Genomic DNA, 22,245 nt, shown 5'->3' with positions numbered 1-22,245 from the left:
CAATACAGTCAGTAGTAAAAGATGATGCGAGTGCCATCCATCAACATTTGGAAGGCCATATGCTGCCCACATCTAGTATAGATACATGTTTGTTAGCACTTTGAATACTCTGTGACTAGTGGAGTAGCCATAACATCAACTCCTTGTTAGGGCACGAGAAAGGAACCCTCTTGTTTTGAGACAGATAATATAAATAGATATTTGTTTAAACCCACTTTGAAAATCTGGATTACAGAGTGATGCTAAACACATGAGAACCAAAATGTACTCTGAGAGATGATTACACAAAGATGTTACTGTTTAAGTAAAACTGTACATTTGATTACCATGGTTGCTTAAATGGAGATTATTTTGGACTGAAAGACAACTTGGAACTTTAGTAAATTAGTGCACTTGTAACATAAAGCAAGGATAAAACGTCTTAGGACAGGATTCATAATTGTGGTATCTTCCCCTTGCACTGTAGTGTTATCTCACATGTGCCTGTTTCTACTTATGTAGAAGTGTTCTCTTGCAAACTGTCTTGAAATCTTTTGGCAGAAAAGTGTTTTAGAAATGCAGCGCATAAATATATAAACTTTTTTTTGTGGGGGATGAAGCGTTCTTGCTATTCTTAGTTGTAGAAGTAGACTAGGAGTGTTCATGGTTTAAATGAAATTTTTAATAGGACACAGTTTATCCTGTATTACATTATCACTTCCATAGCACCTTCTCAGTGTGTGCTTTTTTGTTGTTGGTATCCTCTTTTTCTGTTTGAAGTTGTTACAAAGGTGTGCATAAAGCCATATCAGAATTTGTTGTTTCCATAGTGATCCAAATTCTGCACCAATGTGAGATAAATCCTGCAATTTCCAAAGGAATGTGTTTGTGTTTGTTTGCCTAAAAAAACTAAACACAACTGTTTTAGTCTGTTGCAGCAGAATCAGTTTTAAAGACTATACTTGGCATAAGCTTGCATGGGCTGTGACAGACTACAAAAGCTTTTGTCAGATAAAATGTGATAGTCTTTAAGATGCCACAAGACCTTTTTACTGAGTTCTCCAAATGTGTCTGAAGTTATGCATATTTATAATTAGTGGTGAATATGTTTTCTGTTTCTGAACATTGTACAAAGAACCTAAACATCACACAAGATACCATATAATGCTGTACAACAGGGATGCACTACCTATAGCCCTAGGATTGCAAGTGACCCTCAGTTGTGTTGGCCTAGATGTCCCATCTGACACAATTCACCGTTGGGGCCTAAAAGGTTATATATCTTTGCTGTACAAGAGCCCTAACAATTGACAGTGCAGTGCTTGGACCTATGTGCAACCTCAGTGTTTACCCATTTTCCCAGCTCTTGAGATCTAGAAACTTTTAAGAAATTAAAATACATTTCTTGCATGAATTGACATCTATAAACTTTTAAAAATGTAAATAGTTTTCTTGCATGGATGGTTGTATGATATGGCATATGAAGATGCTTTATGTGAAGTCATCTACTGAAATCACTTACAAAGTCACCTCGCCTAAGGGGCAGGCAACCTGTGGTCCCACCGAGAATGCTGGACTGCAGCTCCTGTCATCCCTAACAATTGGCCATGCTGACTGAGCTTGTTGGGAATTTGAACTAAAGATCATGTAGAAGGCCACAGTTAACCCCCTCTGCTATGCAGCCTAGATTCTCCATGGTTTTTCTTTTTCAATTCTGCTGCATGAACATCTTCAAAAACAAAGCAAGAGATGCCAGAAAATGAGTACTGGATTTCCTATGTTTAATCAACGTAAGGTGTTCTTGAGCCCAATCCGAGTTTTAATGGTTTCATAGCACAGCTGTAAAATATATAAAATATATAAATACTACTTTGCAGGGGCAACACATGTTGTGAGCAGGGTGATGGTGGTCATCCTGAAATGGCCCTCTAATCCATGAAGCTGACAATCCTATATGGCATATTTATATTTCATTCTTCTTCTCACCACTTTGCATCCTTTATGAAGAGACAGGTGGGATATAAATTCAGGGAAGACTATATGGAGGACTAAATTGGTTTATTCTCAGTTTGTGCTATGTAGACCAGACAGTGAGCAGGAAATGACTAGTCCAGCCAGGGTCAGCTGCCTTTGCAACATAAGAATGTTGCACAGGTGTCCTAAGGTCAACATCCTACTCCTGTGTGTCACTCTTACTCTATACTATTCACATACTAAATTCAAGTTAATTTTCTAATCCATCTTCATCTGCAACTTTTCTTAATAAAAGTAACTGGACACTGTTGGGACTGAAGTTGTCAAATTACTAACATGATATTTTAACAAAAACAAATTTGGAAAACTATCTAGTTGCACACTGATTAGTCTGGGTTTCTTGGTTTTGTCTGTTTTTATACAAAGACATTGTCTTATGTGCATTTATTTATGTTCTTTGTTTATTAAAAATAGTGATTTTTTTAGGTTGCTGTACTTAACATCTCACCTCATTTTGTTTGAAGATGGGCAAAGTGTTGTCACTCCATGAAACTCTTGTTCTTTTGGCACGTGAAAGTAGTGTTTTTAATGCTTCTTACCTCTCCCCTCCAGTATCTCACAGTTAGATGTAATGTATGGATTCCAGTCTGTGTGGCTGCCAGAAAATATATCAGCAGAAATTTGCATAGAGTCAGTGACATGAATGGGCAGTGCTTGGGGTAAATAGCATTTCCGCTAGTTTTCCCCCAAACACTGCCAGAAGCTGCTGAATCTGTATGCAGCCCTCTCACATTAGTAATCATAAGGATGGTAGCTTCTCAAGTACTGTAAGAGGATTTCCTCTTACAGTTGAGCCTTGATCAAGCAACGCAGAGAACCCTTCCTGAGCTCTGATGTATTCCTCTGCCCTTAGTTATTATTTGGTCTTGACCCATCTTGCTCTTTTTGGTTGTGTCCTTTGATCCTGAGTCTCTTTTCAATCCTAAATACTGGCTAGTCCCAGGGTTTGTTCTGTCCCACTCAAATGATCTCCCATAGTCTAGCCCTGGGAGATACTTGATGCTCATGTAAGTCACAATTTTTATTTCCAGATTGAATTTGGAGGCACACTTTAAAAGACAGATTCTCAGTCAACTCCCACTACAATGTGCAGGTGCCCTCCTGGCATTTAACTCTCTTCCTTTAGGACTGAGGAATGCAACACTGCTTTTCCATGCTACAGTGATACTTCAGGGATTTGTTGAATTACACTGGGGAATCTTTTCACTCCCTAAATTTGTTGTTAGGTAGTGTGTTGCTAGAGATGGAAACTCAGTGCTGTATGAAACCTCTCAAATGCACTTGAGTGGTGGCTTTAATTTTTCATGGAATGCGCAGTCCCTTTCATGGTATGCCAACATGCCTTGGAACCAAAGTATGGAAAGGTTGGTTCTTGGAGGGCTATAACCCCTAGAATTACCCAGCTTTGACTGAGAGGCTCTTGGAGTTGTAGTCCAAAGAGTGCCTTTTTGAAGCTCAACATGGGATATAGTTTTTTGGCATCGCCTCTGTAACGTTTACTGCTTGTTCTGTGTGGAACACTGCCATATAGTGCTCCTTCACTGATGCTAGTTACAGAAACAATGACATGTGAACTGGGCCCCCATGTGTTCCAATACTTTTAACAACCCATTGCACATGTTAGTCTAAACAAATCTGGAGTCAGTGGTTGTGGTGATTTAAGTATGAGAAGAAACTTATTCATCTCACTTGTATTTTTACAGGAAAATCACTCACTATACCGAGTTGTTTGTAAATATGCATGTATGCCTACCTAACATTCATTGTCTTGTCCTTTGCCCTCCATCAGCAATGTTGGAAAGAAACAATCACTAACTTCATGGTGCATGTCTCCTGTATCTCTCTCGCTCTTTTTTTTAAACCTTGTTTTTGTGTCTGCATTTTCCATTCATTTTGTTCATACGTGCTTTTTGTTTCTGTTATGTCATGTAGTCTTATACCAGTGGTTAGAAGCTGATCGCCATGGCAAGAGCTCAGATACTGCAAACAGAACATCAGGTAAAAAAAAAAAGGATGTGGGTGGGCTTACTCATTTAAACTCCAGGCATTCTGTATCCACTTCCATCTTACAATGTTGCTTGAAAATTAAACACTCTTTCTTTGATTGGGAACTTTATACTCTAATCAGTAATCCGTGATTATTTCCCTTTCTTCTTCACCCCATAGTTTTCCTATGAAGGTCTGAATAACTGGCTTTTTCTCCAGTCCGCTACTATCATGATCACATTTTAGGATTCTCCTTTCTGTGCAAAATTCACCGAAGAGGTCATTAAAATATTGTTTTTCATTTTTGTATACTAATTCAGACACATAGCATCTCACTCTTCAACGCCAGTTCCTAGAATGGCTCCCTGTGCAGTTGTTGTTGTTGTTGCTGCTGCTGCTATTATTATTATTATTATTATTATTATTATTATTATTATTATTATTTTAAAGTGGTGAATTAAATTGTTTACAATTAAAAGTCAATTCCAAATTGTTGTACCAACACAAAAACGATCCCATACCTAGCCATCACCTGCCTCACCTCTGACAGTAGTAAGAGATGGAGGCTGGCCTCTGAAGTGAAATTTAATACACTGGCTGGTTCACATGTAAGCAGGCATAGAGGAGGCTGTTAAAGATTACTAGCTATAATGGTTGTATGCTGCTTCCAGGAGTAGAGACATTTTGTACCTTTGACTATCTGCTACTGATAACAGTAATATCAGATTGTTGTCCTTGTACGCTACTTATAGGCTTCCCAGTGCCATCTCAGCAGCTGCTGTGGGAATCAGAATTCTGGCTCTTTTGATCTAATGCAACAAGGCTCTTCTTATGGCTTTCTGAGCCCCTATATAAGTTTGTTTTAATAGGCACAAGGAAAACATACAGCTGCTGGATCACCAACCAGGACCTGGTAAATACAACACCTCATCACACTCTGTGGACAGATACACCAGTTCTGGAGTATATGCTCTGTTTCATATCTGGAGATAGCATGTTTTTGGGAGATCAGTGACCTTTCAGGAAGATTAGGTCAGGTTCCCAGGAAAAAAGGAGCGTGTTTTGAGGCATGTACCCATCCAGACAAATAAGACATCCAAATCCAGATGGTGCATGAAGGGCTCCTTCCTTTCCCCAGTCATCTACATTTTCTCTTGCAACTTGGGACAAAGGATCTCCTTGCACGTAACAGTAAGCCAGTCTTTCTGCCTACCCCCTGTTGTGTTCCCAGTGAAACTTCCCTATCCATCCATTCTTGAAATACTCTAATCCAATCACTGTTTGTCACAGTAAAATTGAAGCCATCAACCAGTCTGGAATCCCATTATCGATTCCTGGGAAAGGACATCCAGTCTTGGTTACCTGACAAGGTAGCCCACTGCTTGGGGCTATATTTTAGGTATAAGTATGGTTCCAAAACCTAACCTCTATACATACACAGCTGGCACACTTCTCCACACTCTGGGTATGTTCTATGTCCCCCTCAGACTTACGAGTCTGAGCCATTCCATCTTTCTGTGGTCTATTCATTGGATAGGTAATTATCAACCCATCGCAAATCCCTTAAACTCTGCTGTCACCCTTCTATATTTCCATTTCAGTTAGCTCTGTATGCTGCATCTTTGTGAATTGCTATTGCGTGTGTGTGTGTGATTGCACTCTGCATATTTTCTGAATAAAACTCTCTTTATTCACCCCAATTTTGGAGTTCTCCTCAGTAAGTACTGGTATACCCATATACAAATGTCCAAAGGTTACCCAACTGGAACCCCCAGTTCTCCCCACCACCACCACAACTGTTCTTTGGGTAACATATGTTTTATGCCAGCTTGTGTTCTGGTATTTTTCACCTGGATAGATGAACTAATCCTCAGTGTATCTTCCTCTCACAGTCCTCATGCCAGCTTGGTGAAATCTAATTCCTGCTCTTACCTCCTCATGCAGGTATGGGAATTATACAGCTCTTCAGCTATCATTGAACTGCAACTCCCAGCAGTCCCCGCCAGCATAGCTAAGAGTAAAGAGTACTGGGAATTGCAATCCAACAACATTGTGTGTGACTAATTCTTACCCCTTCACTAGCAATCCACGAGTTAGAGAAGAGAAAAATCAGAATGTCCCCGGAATGAAAAACTCTGTTTTATTTATTATTAAAATATGTATAACTAGCCTTTTGGCTAACAGTTTCCAAAGCAAAATCAGTGATAATTAATTCCCCATCATCTACTGTTTGAAAAACTCCCACTTAACCCTCCCCCCCTAAAAGTACTAATTAGCAGCAGAAACCAGAGAAGTAGCTGAGCAGAACAACATTAAAAACGCTGTGGCTGAGGACTTTCTAAGATATCTTTCAAAACCAAAGAATGTTGTGTGAAAGGAGAAGATTGTATCAGCTATTGCCTGGACCTAAATCTGCAGTTTATTCTGAGTCTAGATAATTCTGGATGAGAATTCTTCCAGGAGGCTATATTTTATATTTATATTTTATATTTCATATGAGATAAGGATTAATTATGTATGCTGCTCCTAAAATTTGGGCAACAGAGAGTTGTATAAGATGTTTAGCTAAGAGGGCCACCAGGAAGGTCCCTGAATACTGATAGGCCAAGCAAGTTAAGGATAAGGCCTGATATCTGAAAAACCATATTTTTGCAGTGGTCTTAGCAACACAGGGAATCCTTTTCCTGATAGCCCCATTGCACACCTGCTTTCTTGATTTCTCTTAATTGTTCACTGGATTTTGTTCCCTACAATGCCATAGAATTTTGTTCTGTTGTTTCTGTTGCCTGCCTGCCTCTTGTTCTCCATGTGTTAGAATCTGACTCCCATCAGCCACAGTCATATGATTGTGATACGAGTTATTATCACACAACATCTGGAGGGCCATGGGTTCCTCACCATGTGGGTTCATGTGATGGTGAAAAGTCAGCGTACAAGGGGTGAAAATACCTTGAAAATTCACTGATAGCAATTAATCCAGGTTGTTCAATCTGATTATAAGTGATGAGTCCAAACATACTAACTACTGCATGCTCATGCATTACTTCTTCTACATAAGAGGAGAAGATTGGAAGTCACAACTTCTAGTCCTCCACAAACTACAGTTTGCTAATGTACACTTACCCCTCCGTATCCACTGGGGCCCAGATACTCTTCTCCAGCCCGACAACCAGTTCTCTCTTGCTCTCTCCTTTGCCACCCAATCCCTTCCACACCACCATTTTCACACACATTCCAGAGGCAGTTGTTGCTGCATGTGTTTGAGCCCCAGCTTTTCCTCATTTCTTCCTTGCCTTGCAGCAGTGGCTTCTTCACCCTTTCAGGGGAGTGCCACAGAACAGCTTCCACCACAATCCCCTTGCAAGACCACTGAGTAGGGCAAGGGAAAGATGAAATATCTCACAAAGCCTGAATTTGATTTTTTTTAAAAAAAGACTGTTTTTTTTCCAATTTTTAAAAAAATACTTGAATATTGTATTTTTTATTATTTTCAATCCGTGATTGGTTGAATCTACGGATTCAGATATCAGTGGAGTGTAGACAGGGTTCTTCACAAACCACAATTCTCCAGCTAACATGTAAAAATGTACAGTTTGATCCTAGTCTGAGAGCAAACTATGATTTGAACAAACCACAGCTTGCTGTAATTGGACATAAAGACAAGCTGAGGTTTACCACAATCTGGAGTGCTACCGCAAAGTGCATAGTTTTGCTACTGTGTGTGGAGAAAAAGAGAAAGTACAAAATCTGGATTTTGTCCTTTAACAAATTACATCTTGTTATTCTATGCCAGTCCTAATACTCTTGTCTGTAATTTTTAAAAAACCATAGGAAATGAAAGGGCAAATTCACCTAGAAAGAGCAGATTTACTATGAAATGCTGAACCAGTTTAATTAGAATTGACAGCTGACAACAATGACTGCAGTGACAGGCAAATGTCATAGATTCTCCTCAAGGCAATCAGAGATATTTTAATTTCCAATGTGTGGCAGGATGCACTTCAGCCGAATTTGTAACCTATTAGAATCCTTAAATGTTGAAGTTGGGAGATAAGTGAACTGAAAAAAAATGTTGTTTTTAATCGGCATTCTATTTGTTTGGTGATTACATATTTAAATTGCTACCAGCCTCCAGGTTAACAAACCCATTTTTTTCTAAAAGCAATATGCATTTTATTTAGGATTCCTCCCAGCTCAAAATATATATTGTAAATAACAGGCATGGGACTTTAGTAACAGCTTAATGGAGACTGCTTAACACTCAAAATAAAGTGGATATGTGTTAGTTAAACAGTGTCATCCATCACCCTGTCTTGCCTGTGTAAACCTGAATTACCCTGGATTTTACAGAGAATTCACAGAAGGGAACTAATTGATTATAAATGTAAGCTTTTTTGCATTGTTCCCATGCTGCTAAACATTACTGAAAAACCTGAGTGACAACATTTTATTATGACCCATTATAGCTCATGTTAGTTTTACTTGAATAATACTGTGATCCGACTGTGATCCATTTCGAGATACTGTTTGTGGAGCACAATGTATTCATATTCATATGTACTTGGAAGCAAATCGTACCATATTCTGTAGGGCTTACAAGTAAATGTGTTTAAGACTATAGACTTGGAAGTTTAGATCCTAACTGTATTAGCAGCTTATATGATCTTTGTTGTGTTCCATGCATATCTTTATCAAAGTAAAACATTAATGTCACCTGTGTGTCTCCATGTATTTTATACTTATGATTATTAGTGGCCCAGGTTTGACTCCATCAGATTTTCAATCAGTGGTTAACCTACATTGATGAGATTCACCATGTGGAATATCATAATTAGAATAGTCACAATACTGAGATAGAATCATAGAATCATAGAATCATAGAGTTGGAAGAGACCACAAGGGCCATCCAGTCCAACCCCCTGCCATGCAGGAAATCCCAATCAAAGCATCCCCAACAGATGGCCATCCAGCCTCTGCTTGAAGACCTCCAAGGAAGGAGACTCCACTACACTCCGAGAGAGTTTGTTCCACTGTCGAACAGCCCTTACTGTCAGGAAGTTCCTCCTAATGTTGAGGTGGAATCTCTTTTCCTGTAGCTTGCATCCATTGCTTCGGGTCCTAGTCTCTGGAGCAGCAGAAAACAAGCTTGCTCCCTCCTCAATATGACATCCCTTCAAGTATTTAAACAGGGCTATCATATCACCTCTTAACCTTCTCTTCTCCAGGCTAAACATCCCCAGCTCCCTGAGTCGTTCCTCATAAGGCAAGGTTTCCAGACCTTTCACCATTTTAGTCGCCCTCCTCTGGACACACTCCAGTTTCTCAATGTCCTTTTTGAATTGTGGTGCCCAGAACTGGACACAATATTCCAGGTGGGGCCTGACAGAGCAGAATAGAGTGGCACTATGACTTCCCTTGATCTAGACACTATACTTCTATTGATGCAGCCTAAAATCGCATTGGCCTTGTTTGCTGCCGCATCACATTGTTGACTCATGTTCAACTTATGGTCTACTTGGACTCCTAGATCCCTTTCATACGTCGTTTCATTCAGCCAGGTGTCCCCCATCCTATATCTGTGCTTTTTGTTTTTCTGCCCTAAGTGCAGTACATTACATTTCTCCGTGTTGAATTTCATTTTGTTAGCTATGGCCCAGTTTTCTAGTCTGTTCAGGTCATTTTGAATCTTGATCCTGTCCTCTGGGGTAAAACATATACCGTATATACTAGTGTATAAGTCCAGAAATTTTACTAAAAAATTGATCCAAAAACCCCTGAGTCAATTTATCTACAGGTCAGTGTAAGTACTGTACAGTGCACCTGTGTTATACCTGGCTTTGAGTGTATGCACTCAAGCCACGGGGAGCACGCAGGGTGTAAGGGGGGTGCGCACATGAGCCCCAGTTATTTTAATGGGGCTCAAGCATAGGCGTAATTTGCCTTATGCGGGGGGGTCCAGAACGGATCCCCCGCGTAAGGAGAGGCTCGACTGTACTTAAATTTTTATTTAAAAAGCAACTATCGCCTGGTCAAAGTCAAGAGTGTAATCTGTTCTGGAAGCACTGAACTCCTCTACACTCTCATCTAGCCAGGGTTTAGGATGAGTACAACTAGTCATGCCTGCTGGAATTTTGTTAGTTCTTTGACATCCTTTTCCTTTGCTTTGTCCTTTACATCCTTTGTTATGTGCCCCTAAATTTTACCCTCAACTTATCCACAGGTCATATCAAAATCCATAATTTTGGCCCCAAAACCTGCCCTCATCTTACACATGAGGTCAACTTACAGTTGAGTATATATGGTAGTTCTGTGTACTTCCATCAGGCTGATTTTAGCAAACTGAGCAACTGCTTTCCAAAAGGATCTTCCCCTTTCTTCCACCTTACTTACAATTTGGAAGAAGCACGGTATTCTCTCTTTTCTTCTCATTACTCTCTCCCCTTACATGGCTTTCAGATTCAGAATTACATAGATAATTACATCTCTACGATCAATAATGGGGAGAGAGAATCTATGGATATATCTCTAATCTTGTATGTTTCCCCATAGAGATGTAATTAATTCAAAGCTCCTTTGTTGCAGTTACTAATACCTGGAGCATTGGTAGCGGGAACCTTGCTTTAGAAGTCTTGACCTTTGTTAGAAAAATGCTGTTGCTTGTATATTTGTCTAATAAACTCTAATAAGCATATAGGCATTGTATCCTTTATGACAGGTAAGTAATACATACATTTTCAATTTTTGTTCCTTGAAGTCTTCTGCATAGTTGTAAATCCCTTCCCCCCAAGTTGTATTTTCTTTTTAATTGCAATATTTGTAATATAAGTTGGCTGTCCACCCAGTTGTAGCTCATGCTAGATGGTATTTTCAAATACTGTTTTTGTTGTTGTTGTTTCAAATGCATTTAGGCTTCAGACTTTGTCATTTTAGCTCAGATACTCTGGAGAACTACCTTTCCTCTGATTTCTGACTGCCACTGACAGTGACATACAAGGATGCCTACAAGAATGTCAAGACTACTAGTTAGTATGCTATTTGCAAAAAGATTCTGTTGCACCTTTGAGATTTAACTGAAAGAAAGTCTTTCAGTTAGTCTCAAAGGTGCTACAAGATTCCCTTTCCATACTGATTTTCCAGACTAACATGGCTGTCTTTGAATTCTTTGTATGCTATAGTTAGCAATGCTCTCAGTTAGCAACTTTAAAATAAATAAGTAAATACAGTGCGCCCTTGTTTTACGCAGGGGATCCATTCCGGACACACACACCCCACCTATGTAAAACAAAAACGTGTATGCTCGAGCCCCATTGCAAGTAATGGGGCTTGTGCTCATGGCACCAGTGGCTCATGTGCTATTGTTTCTTCCGGTGCATGGTGCTAGAAGAAGCCGCACTGCTTTCAGCGTATGAAAGCAGCATTTAATGCGCCCGAGTATGATGCGGGTGCACTGTAAATACATAAAAGCACAAGAGTAGGATAAATAATAGAGTAACCATTTAAGAATTGGCTTTATTTGGACAATAACTTGAAGGTTTAAACCACATGGTTTATTGAATCTATGGGAGCCAACACTGGGTCTCAGTGCACTCATCCTGGTGTGTCCAGCTTTGGCATGAAGATGCTGGCCTGTGTGAAAACTATTTTCTTGTCCAAAATGTGTGATTAACTGATGTTTTTAAAGCTTTGGAAGTAGATGGATTTTTGTGTGGTCCTGAAATAAAAATTAATTAATTAATTAATTAATTAATTAATTTCTATTCCACCTTTCTCCCAGAAAGGGACCCAAGGTAGTTCACAAGATTAAAAAAAAAACACTTTAAAAACTTTGCAAGAAAAATTGTAAAACAGTTAAAACAATCCAATTAAAACAATATAAAATTAACATTAAAAACATACAAAAGTTAAAAACATAATTAAAACATAATATAGGCACTAAAGGAACCCTCTGTGCCGAGAGTATTCACAAGTGTGCTCTGACATGCCTCATTTCAAAAGGCAATGGTGATTATTCTGTTTTTCAAAAATGAGCATGGGATATATTTTGTTGTAGCTTTACATCTTTTTTATATGTACAATGTTATATCGGTATTGGTAATAAATGAGACTCTTTGCACCATCTGCTCCTCAGAATGTTCTCCATACATAGAAAGTATTGGAATGAAAGAGAAGGAAGTATTTGACACATCTCTAAGCCAGGTGTGGAGGAAATATGTGGCCCCATAGATGTTAGACTGTAGCTTCCATCATTCCTCACCATTAGCTATGCTGATAAGGATAGCTGGGACTTACAACTTCTAGAGAAGAACATACAACCCCCAGCTCTGTCCTAAACTGGACAGTCCTACTTTTGAGGCCACCTTCACTCATCCCCCCTGTCATTACAACTAACTTGTGTGTCTGTGTATATGTAAAAGATGAGCTGGCATTGGAAGTAGGTTGGATCGAATGGTCTTGAATTGAGGGGGACACTTTGGCTCAGTTTGCCCTTCCAGTCTCCTAATTCTGTGTTCAGAATATTGTAGTGTCTGAGGCAGAATATGTATCCCAGCTAATAAATGTTGGGCAATCTTATGTCCAAGCCTCGCTGAAATCTGGTGATCATTTTCGGCAGTTCCCCTTTGTTTCTTGAGGTTTTAAATAGGTGAGCTCTAAAATGGTGTCCATTAAATTTAAAACTATTACAGTCAGTGGCACCAAAAATTGTTACTGGATACAGCCAGCCATTTCACTTTTCCCCAGAGGTGGCTGATGGAGATCACTGGAAATACACTCTGGCTTTTACTGTTGTTCTCCCACAGGTCTTCAGAGTTGAGTTTGAAAATAGTTCACATATTGAACTCTTATAATATACACATTCCCTTGGTAGTTTTACATACCCTTTTCTTTCTAAATTTTAAAATTATTATTATTATTGTTGTTGTTGTTGTTGTTGTTGTTGTGTATTCATATAAAGCTGTATGATTTACACAGCGCTTTACATAATCATACAAAGAAGGTAGAAATAAAATAAGTCCTGCCAGTAAAATAGGCAAATTAACCATCAAGTAACTCTAAAATGCTCAACTGAAGATTTATGTTACTCCAGTGTTAGAAATTTGAAATGAAAGCATTCATATTTGGGGGGGGGGGGGCAATGCTTGCACCCCTAGGTTAGATAAGTATTGAATGCTTACTTAGGCCCTTTGTAATTCTCTTCTTTTCTTTAAAAAGAAGCTGGTTAAATAAAATTGCAGGTGTCCTTTTCTCAAACATTTTCTTCCCTTCTGTCAGTTGTTACTCTCTTGTTGTTTTTTTCCTCTGTTGCAGGAGAAAATTTTGACCAGAGTCCCCTAAGAAGAACTTTCAAGTCAAAAGTCTTGGCTCATTATCCCCAGAACATTGAATGGAACCCCTTTGATCAAGATGCAGTCAATATGGTATGTAGAGATGACTCCTCTTTAAAAGGGATTAATCCTTACTTCAGTCTTCCTGTTCTCTTTCCATGCATAGTATAACTTCTTATATTACTTTGTTGTACAGTTTTCTGCTTCATTTTAAAAACTTACAAAGCATTCCTTTCTTTCTCAAAATATTTTTGAGAACACTTTTTTCCAGATGTCATTTGTTGGCTGCTGTTGATGAATCATCACTTTTACCAATGGCAATAGTTGTGACTTTATAAAACAAAGTCAGCCCTTCATTTGATCTAAGTTTTTTTTAATAATTGCAAGAAAATAGCCTAAATCTGTCATTATTAGCTGCTTGCAGTACAGGTTTGTCTGTTTTATTTATAAAATCAGTGTATAATCTTCAGCCTTAGTACATCTTTAATGTGTACATTTCCCTCGTCTTCTTGATCACTCTCTCCTTTGCAGTTAGTTCCTAAGCTTCCATATATTCTTGGCCTGCTGGCTTCTTAAGCCTTTTACAGTATTTTCAATTTCCCAGGCACCTATTCCTACTCCTCCTTACACACACACACACACACACACACACACACACACACACAGTCGCCCCTCTGTTTTCGCGGACTTGGAATCTGTGTCCCTCGCTCTTCCGTGGGCAGCAAACAGAAGGAGACAAAATGGGGGGGGGGGGTACCCATGGGTGCCCATGGCCATTCAAGACAGTGGGCTTGAATGACAGCAATTTTTCATTTGGAACAGGTCCCCCATGAAAACGGAGGGGGAACTGTATATATAATTTCATATATATAATTTCATATATTTAACTTCTATACTGCCCTGTATTCGAATATCTCAGGGTAGCTTGCAGTAAAATCAGTTTGAAACAATGAATAACAATAATTTTAAAAAACTAAAAGTATATCTATTCATTTGTCAATGAAAAACAAGACAATTTAAAATCAGTTAAAACAATTTAAAATGGTGCAACCATAGCACATGTGCACTAGAATAAAGTCAATTAGGCCCAATGTCTGTAACAGAAAGCCTGGTTTTGAGCTGGCAACAAAATGATACCCACATTGGTACCAATTGGGGCTCCAAGGGGAGGGCATGCCACAACTAGGGGGCTGCCTCAGAAGCTCCTATCCCATGTCCTCCCACAGTGTATTTCCTGCACTGGTGGGACATGGAGGAGCCTGCCTCATGGACCTCAGTTCCTTAAATGTTGCTGCCTGACTGCTCCTCAAAGAAGCTTAGCCAGTGGGAGTGAGAAGACATCCTGTGTACACTGTTTCTCCATAAAATCAGTACAGCATCCAAAGATGATTTTTGGGGCCTTTTACCAGCCTCCATCTTTCATATGATTTCCATTTTGGTGTCCAAACTTATAGATCTAGGGGATCTAGGGGGAGCTAGTAAAGCAAGCTTACTTGCTTTCCCATTTTCACTCTGTCTTGCTGTTCATGCATGCTCAATAAGAGATTCTCAGAGCAGCTGCTATTTATCTTGCCTGTTGTAAGCAGGCACACATGTCTATAGTAGTGCTAAATTAGAATTACTTTTTCTTTATTGCATTGTTTACTGCAAGACCAACACCAAAAGTTTCTGTTTTTCCAATGTTCAACATCCTCCCATTGTTGATGCTGCTAATGGGACAAGGCTGAGTGAGTATAAAAAGACTTTGGCCTGTTACAGACTGCCAAAATAAAGCTGCTTCGGGTCTCTCTGGAGGTATGCTGTTTAAATGATGCATGCATCCTAAGAATCCGGAAGCTGCACCAAAGCTGCACTCCAATGCTTAGGAATGGAGTGTGGCTTTGGCGCGACCTCTGGACTCTTAGGACCCATGCATCATTTAAATAGCACATCTCCAAAGAGGCCCGAAGCAGCTTTATTTTGGCAGTCTGTAACAGGCCTTTGTAAAAAGGAGTTTCTTTTTCAGAAGTTTTGTTAACTGAGATATCCCTGTAGATATCAGAGGGAAGCATAACACCTACATAAGGAAGAGCAGAGAATTCAGATTAGTATTGGTGGTGGTGATGCTGATGCTGATGCTGATGATGATAGGATTTCTGGAACCCCGCTTCTGCAAATGATTTAAGTTTTATTTTAGAACAGTGACAAAAATGAGAATACTTATCATACCTTGAGTACTGTTAATGTTGAAGGTAACATAAAAGTTTCAGGGCAGCTGAGACAAGAGACACCTTGAACTTAAAGGAAGGAAGGTCTTAAAAAACAATAAATGATTTACAGACATCTCTCCATAGGGATTTTCAGTGTAATCTTTATACAGTACTGAGTAATGAGTGCATGACAAATGGCAGATCTGAACTTGTGCATAATTTTATTGGCTTTTCCCTCTTTTTAAATTAATACCTAGAAATATTTATACTGTATAGAACATGCATAAAATATCTCATCAGCATTCCAGGACATGGCTTCTAAGAAATATGTATACAGATCAGTGAGTTTATACAGAGCTGACTACAGAAATAAGTTGTGTTTTCACTACCAGATTTATTTAAAATAATTGTATATTGTTGTTTCTACTATGTGATATCTAGAACATAGGGATGACTTTACTGATTGTGAAGGCATGTAGCATTAATATTTAGGTTGTTTCAGAACAGCTCTTTATTAGTACTCTCTGCTTTTTAAATTGTGTGATCCAAGTTGCTTGCTAAGGAAATGCTTTTTTTTTTACCTTATTTATTGAAATAGTCACATCTTATACATGAAGTTATACAGGAATTTATTAACAGTGGCAAATAGCCATTGCAGTATAATTGTGCAAAGTCATTCTGTTGGCCTAGTAAAAATATAAATTGAGGCAATGTCCCTTTGTGTTTGTGTCTGGGGATCTAATTTTTAAGAGTGCAGATTTTAATTAAATGGCTTAATAAGATGGTTTCCCCTACCTCTTTCCTTGTTTCTTTTATAAAATCATGGTAAGCACAGTCAGCCTGTGGCATTTCCTATGAAAACTCTTGTTAAGCCAAATGGGAATTATATACATGCTGTGTATTCCTAGCCATTTCATTAGGGCTTGTACAAGAGATGTTCTGGTGGGTTTTACTGGGTGAAACTAGGATGTCTGTTGATGTGTTTTATGTTGCTTTCTTCCCTCCTCTTTCTGCAGCTGTGTATGCCGAAAGGGCTATCCTTCAGGACTCAGACTGATAATAGAGACCCTCAGTTCCACTCATACATTATTACTCGGGAAGATGGTTCCCGCACTTACGGGTTTGTACTTACCTTTTACGAGGAGGTCACAAGCAAACAAATTTGCACAGCCATGCAAACTCTTTATCAAATGCACAATGCCGAGCAATGCAACAGTGTCTGCGCCTCGTCATCATGTAGCATGGACTCCCTGGCCAGCAGTCTTGACGAAGGCGACTCTACATCACTGGCCAAGATGCAGCGCTACAACTCATATGATATCAACAGGGATACACTGTATGTCTCCAAATGTATTTGTCTCATTGCTCCCTTGCCTTTCATGCAAGCATGCAAGAAATTCCTTATCCAGCTTTACAAGGCAGTCACATCTCAGCAACCTCCACCTTTGCCCCTGGAGAGCTACATCCATAACATCCTCTATGAAGTGCCCCTTCCTCCCCCAGGAAGGTCGCTAAAATTTTATGGGGTGTACGAGCCTATCGTTTGCCAGAGGCCTGGGCCTAATGAACTCCCGCTATTTGACTATGCACTCCGGGAGGCTTTTGAACTGCTGGGCTTGGAGAACCTCATTCAGGTTTTTACATGTGTTCTCCTAGAAATGCAGATCCTTCTTTATTCTCAAGGTAAGTAGACAGTTTCTAAGCTGATCAGACTGTTGACTATTCACTGTCCCACCAAAAATAGGGATGGATCCACATATAGCAGTATTGGAGTTGGGTTGGTTATAGGACCATAAAAAGAGAGAGTTTTCTGGAAGATATGATTTGTTTCAGTTACGTATTTTTATTGCTGACAAGGCCTATTGGTGAATATGGGCGGGTTACACACCGCCATATTAGTACGCGATGACTACTTACTAGGGTTAGGAAGGGGCGGTGCTTCCGCACCCCCCCTAACCCTAGTACGCGCTCTGTGCGCACAAAATGGCGGCGGCCGTTCCACACGCCCGCCGCCATGATGGCGTCACAAATGCTCCGCCATCACTCCACGCGAGGGTGCTTAATGTTCCCTTTGCGCGGAGCAGGAAGGAACTTCGTTTCAGAGCTCCTTCCTGGTTTGCGTCGCTGGGCGCAGCCTTCAGACGGCTGCGCCCAGTGACGCAAGGGAGCCCCTTTCTCCTCCTCCCCGCCACCGTGGGGTGTCCTTGGGGCTTGAAGCCCCAAGGACACCCCTTTCAAGGCTGCGGGGAAGCGGCCTTTTGCTGCTTCCCCGCGGCCCGGAAAGCAGCGGATTGGGGCCTCAGCGGCTGCCGTTCTAGCCACTGAGGCCCCGATACACCGGGGAAAGGGGCAGGTACAGGCCGCCGCTTTTCGGCAGTCTGTAACCCACCATGGTGTCCTTTACTAATAATTTGAAGATCTACTATATTTTGTTTCCAATTACTTTGGGAGCCCTTTGTGGGTCCCAAAACTTTTTAAAGAAAAAAATATATTAATAGTATGCCAGAAGTTATTCTTCTTTACCAATAATTGGGGTTTAAAAAACCCCACCAAGATATAGAATACAAGCCAAAACATTTTAGAGCAAAGCATATTTCTCTTAACACAGAGAATGCTCTGTATTCTGTTACAATTTTAGTTTAGAAAACAAGTTAAAGACAGCATTAAAAATAGGAAGGAAGGAGGAGAAAAAAAGGAAATATGGCAGCACTTTTAAGACTAACTGGTTTTTATTTTCACATAAGCTTTTTTGGATACAAACCCACTTTTTTAGATGCAGTACCGAGTTAAAGATAGGACATTAGTACAGAAAGCAATATCTGTCTGTCCCTTCTAGGAAATTACCGCTTTGAAGAATACAGCAATTTCTAAGGAAAAGTTTTATTTGTATTTTGGGTAATTACTTTTTTAAAAATGGTAAGCTAAAGGTTTTACACTCCAATATATTTTCCAACACATTTTAAATAGTGTTGGGGTATTCTGGACTGGCTTTGAAAAGCAATTACCTCAGAATCTAAACTGGATTCTATATTTCAATTTCTCTGCTGTCCTGTGAATTTAGATGTGAGGTTTGGGTCTATTTAAATAGTTCCAAAATAACCATTTTCTGATGTTAATGCAGCTCCCTGAGGATAAGTAACAAAATGCTACCAGCACAGGATTGATACTAGGGAACGGTGAATTAAATTGTGAGCTCTGCAGAAGTTAGGAAATGTGTTCTAGATGTATGCCTGCAAGCAAATGAAAGAATTTGAGTTTTCCTTGCCTAGCAATTTAAATCCTTTCTCAGTTTCTGGAAAAATGATATAGCACTCTTTTTAGAGCTTCCATGGCAGCTTACAAAAGCAAGATACTATATAAGACAAACCTCTTAAAACAGGTGTGTGTGTGTGTGTGTGTGTGTGTGTGTGTGTGTGTGTAGACTGAGATCCTACATTTTAATGTGTAGTGTAAATCTACTCTCGTGTAATTATGTGCTGCTGGGGCCTGAATACCAACACTCTGCAATGGATGTGTATTTATCACTGTGTCTGCTAATTGTCCCATTATGCAATGGGGATTTAACAATGGGGATTTCTCCAATACTAGTGAATAAAGTGGTACATTGAAGCCATTGTTGTATAGTTACACATCATCCAAGAATGTGGAGCTCCATGGCTGGAATTCTGTTGGTTAGTCTCAACTAGAAGAGACCATTGAATCACCTGTTGAATGAGAGTCAACACATAGGCAAATCAGACTGGTTCAATGGCTCTAGTCAGGATTAACAGCCGGTTTTAGGCTCATATGAAATGGTTCCTCATGTAGACGTCCATTTCTACACATGAATTAAATATGTCCAAAAAACCAGCCAAAAAAAGTTCAACTACATGTGTAAGGGAACTTACACATGTCTATGACACCAGCAGAATTCCAGCCATTGACTTTCATCAGAAAAGTCAGGGAGAAATAAAATATCTCTCTATTATACTGAAAAGATTACAGTGCGCCCGTGTCATGCGCAGGCTTGCCTTACATGGCTTCCAGCATATGCTGGAAGCTGCACTGGAAGGAGCAGCGCCACGCACCAGAAAAGACAATGGTGCACACATTGCCGCGGGCATGAGCCCCATTCACTTGAATGGGACTTGAGCATCCGCGTTTTTTCCTTAATGGGGGGGGGGGGGTCCGGAGCAGATCCCCTGCATAAGGGAAGGGACAACTGTACTATGTTGACTCTGTATAAATGAATTAAAAGTTACTGTATCTGCAAAATTAGGCTAACTCGGAGACCAGAGTGTTTACTTAACTTTTGATTTTTAAAGAACAGAGGCAGATAGGGCAAGGGCCCAGGGGGACTGTATCCGCATTGCAGAAATAATCTAGTTTGACACCACTTTAACTGCCATGGCTCAATTCCCAGAATTCTATAACTTTATTGCTGTAGTGTGGATGCAGCCCAGGTTTACTACACAGAGATGTCTGGCTTTTGGGGGGATATGATGAGAAAAAGATGATGCTCCTGCCATCCCTAGAAACTAGCTTCCTGGCAGAGAGGACCAAGAGGTCTCATTGGAACCAACAGACTGAATTCCCTCTCATGTCACAGTTGTGTTCCTGGTCAGTTGGGAAAGTGCTGTGGTGTGTCTTGGTCTTGGTCTTCCCCCTTCGGCTTCTCCTGTAAACAAATAGTGTCAGCAAGCAATAGTGGCATCTCATTCTTCTTCATCTTTTTGAGCTTGTGGCTATAGTCATCTGCTGAGTTGAATACCAAGTGATGAGTTTAAATCAAGTCAGCCAAGACTGAAGGTCCAATTTACCATCTCAGGATCCACCAGAGGATGCACTGTATGGAATTCCTTAGTGGCTGGAAATCCATTACTGGTGTCATAGCCCTTCTTTTTTTTAAGCAGCAAGCCTGCTTTTCTAGCCAAATTTGGCTTTCTGGTATAGGAGAGTGTCTAGGAAGCCTTGGTGTCCTCAAACAATGGCAGAAGGAGATGTGTGTCCCAGGGGGCCATGTGTTGTGTTGTTATTGTTGCATGCCTTCAAGTCATTTCCAGCTCACGGCAAGCTAACCCTGATCATGATGTTTGCTATGATGTTTCCTTGGCAAGATTTGTTCAGAAGAGGGTTTGCCAGTGCCTTAATTATTTAAAGCTTGATTAGAATTTAGGAATGTGTGTGTGCGTGTGTTAGGTGTTGGTCAATCCTAGGCCATAAGGAACTGAAATGTAATCCATTGACTTGAATGAAAATCCATGGTGGATTGTTACAAAAGCCAGTTAATGCCACAAGACTATTTTTAACCTGTGAAATTAGATCTGTCTCTGTATATGAGGGAGAATGAATTACAGTCCTGTCTATTGGCAATGGAGAACATTAAGACTGCAGTTACATTATTAATGCCCATGTGTCTCAAATGGTTGCGATAATCAAATTCCCTCTGGGTTATATCCTTGCTAACAGTGTGTGTCTTCCTCTAGCTTTTATCCTCTATGGGAAAGCTTCATTGTGCCAGTAGGAAGGGAGAAATTGGATTGCCAGTGTCTGCCTCCTCTCCTTTGCCATGTGGTTGTTCAGTTGTGGCATGAATACTGGTCAAAATTGGTTTTGTACATGTGCAGAAAGAAAAGAGTACTACCTGATCTTTGATTGTCCAATTTTCTGCAATTTTCAGTACACAAAGAAGGAATAAATACCCCAAAATGTGTCAGATGCATATAATTATATACATGCTTATAATGTATTATCCAGCACCAGACCACCTGTTAAGTGACCCCAAGTTATTATTTTCAGGTTCTTGGGTTTTTTAATATATTTTTTTAAAGTTTTAATTTAAAAAATCATCAGTTAAAGATTTTGAAATGGTTTATATATCCTAATATTGAAGAATGGTTCGATCAACTGCTGAGCTTGCATTTTTGCCACAGTGATTTGTGAGTGGCAAAAGAGTGAAATGTTTAGCTCAGTTATTGCACAAAATTGTTGTTGTTGCTGCTGCTGCTGCTGTTTTATTCATTTATACCCTGTCTTTCTTCCAATGATGGGACTTAAGGCAGCCAACAACCTATTTTAAACAATACTGTATGTCTAATGAAAATATGCCTTATGAAAATAAAATATTAAGGAACAAATTGCTGACAGGATTTCTGCAAGTACTTGCATGGAGTCATGTTAAAAATAAATCCTGAGGAATATCTTACAGTTGTTTACCTCAGCCTTCCTCAAACGGGCACCTTTAATGTGCTATAGTTCTCATCATCCCTGGCCATTTGGCCACTAGATTCGTCTAGCTATAACATAAACATTTAAAAGCAAACTTTAAGCACCAAACAGCACATCTGGAGGCACCAGCTTGGGAAGGCTGATTTATCTAATTTTCATTTGATCTTAAAGTAGATTTGCAGTCTGGCTTAGAACCTGGAATTTGCTAATGCATGAGCTGAAAATTCAGCCTAATGAGCAATTATGAGCAAAAAAGAATATGACAGCAGCTCTTCCTTTCTGCTCGAGCCATCTGCATATTGCTGGTCCTCTGGCGATTTGACAAAGCAATGTACATAATTCTACTTTGTGATTCTCTGAGCATTCCTGATATTTATCTTAAATTCTGTTTTTAAATTTGTATCCTAGCTGTCTAGTTAACATTTCATAGCTTTCTTAGCGCAGTAGTCCTAGAGTTAATATTTTAATCCATTTCAAATAAGGCAGCGAACTTGCTCTGTGCTTTAAATTCAGCTAATGAATGGCTA

The 22,245-nt window shown here is 39.7% G+C and overlaps 1 protein-coding gene across 4 annotated transcripts in view; it reads left to right on the top strand.

The window, feature by feature from the left end:
* Positions 1-22,245, top strand: part of DENND5B (DENN domain containing 5B) — a 141,022-nt gene that overhangs the window by 57,397 nt on the left and 61,380 nt on the right. For 3 of the 4 annotated variants that reach the window (XM_042470628.1, XM_042470630.1, XM_042470632.1), the window contains exons 2-4: positions 3,946-4,011; positions 13,306-13,415; positions 16,528-17,194. In XM_042470628.1, the coding sequence (XP_042326562.1) occupies positions 3,946-4,011; positions 13,306-13,415; positions 16,528-17,194 (843 nt within the window). The remainder of the gene's footprint in view (positions 1-3,945; positions 4,012-13,305; positions 13,416-16,527; positions 17,195-22,245) is intronic. The other variant, XM_042470629.1, reaches the window with a different exon arrangement.

Source organism: Sceloporus undulatus, chromosome 5 (genome assembly GCF_019175285.1).
Source record: "Sceloporus undulatus isolate JIND9_A2432 ecotype Alabama chromosome 5, SceUnd_v1.1, whole genome shotgun sequence".
NCBI classification, from domain to species: domain Eukaryota; kingdom Metazoa; phylum Chordata; class Lepidosauria; order Squamata; family Phrynosomatidae; genus Sceloporus; species Sceloporus undulatus.
The sequence above is the reverse complement of the archived record's forward strand: the minus strand, read 5'-3'. Positions and strand labels throughout refer to the sequence as shown.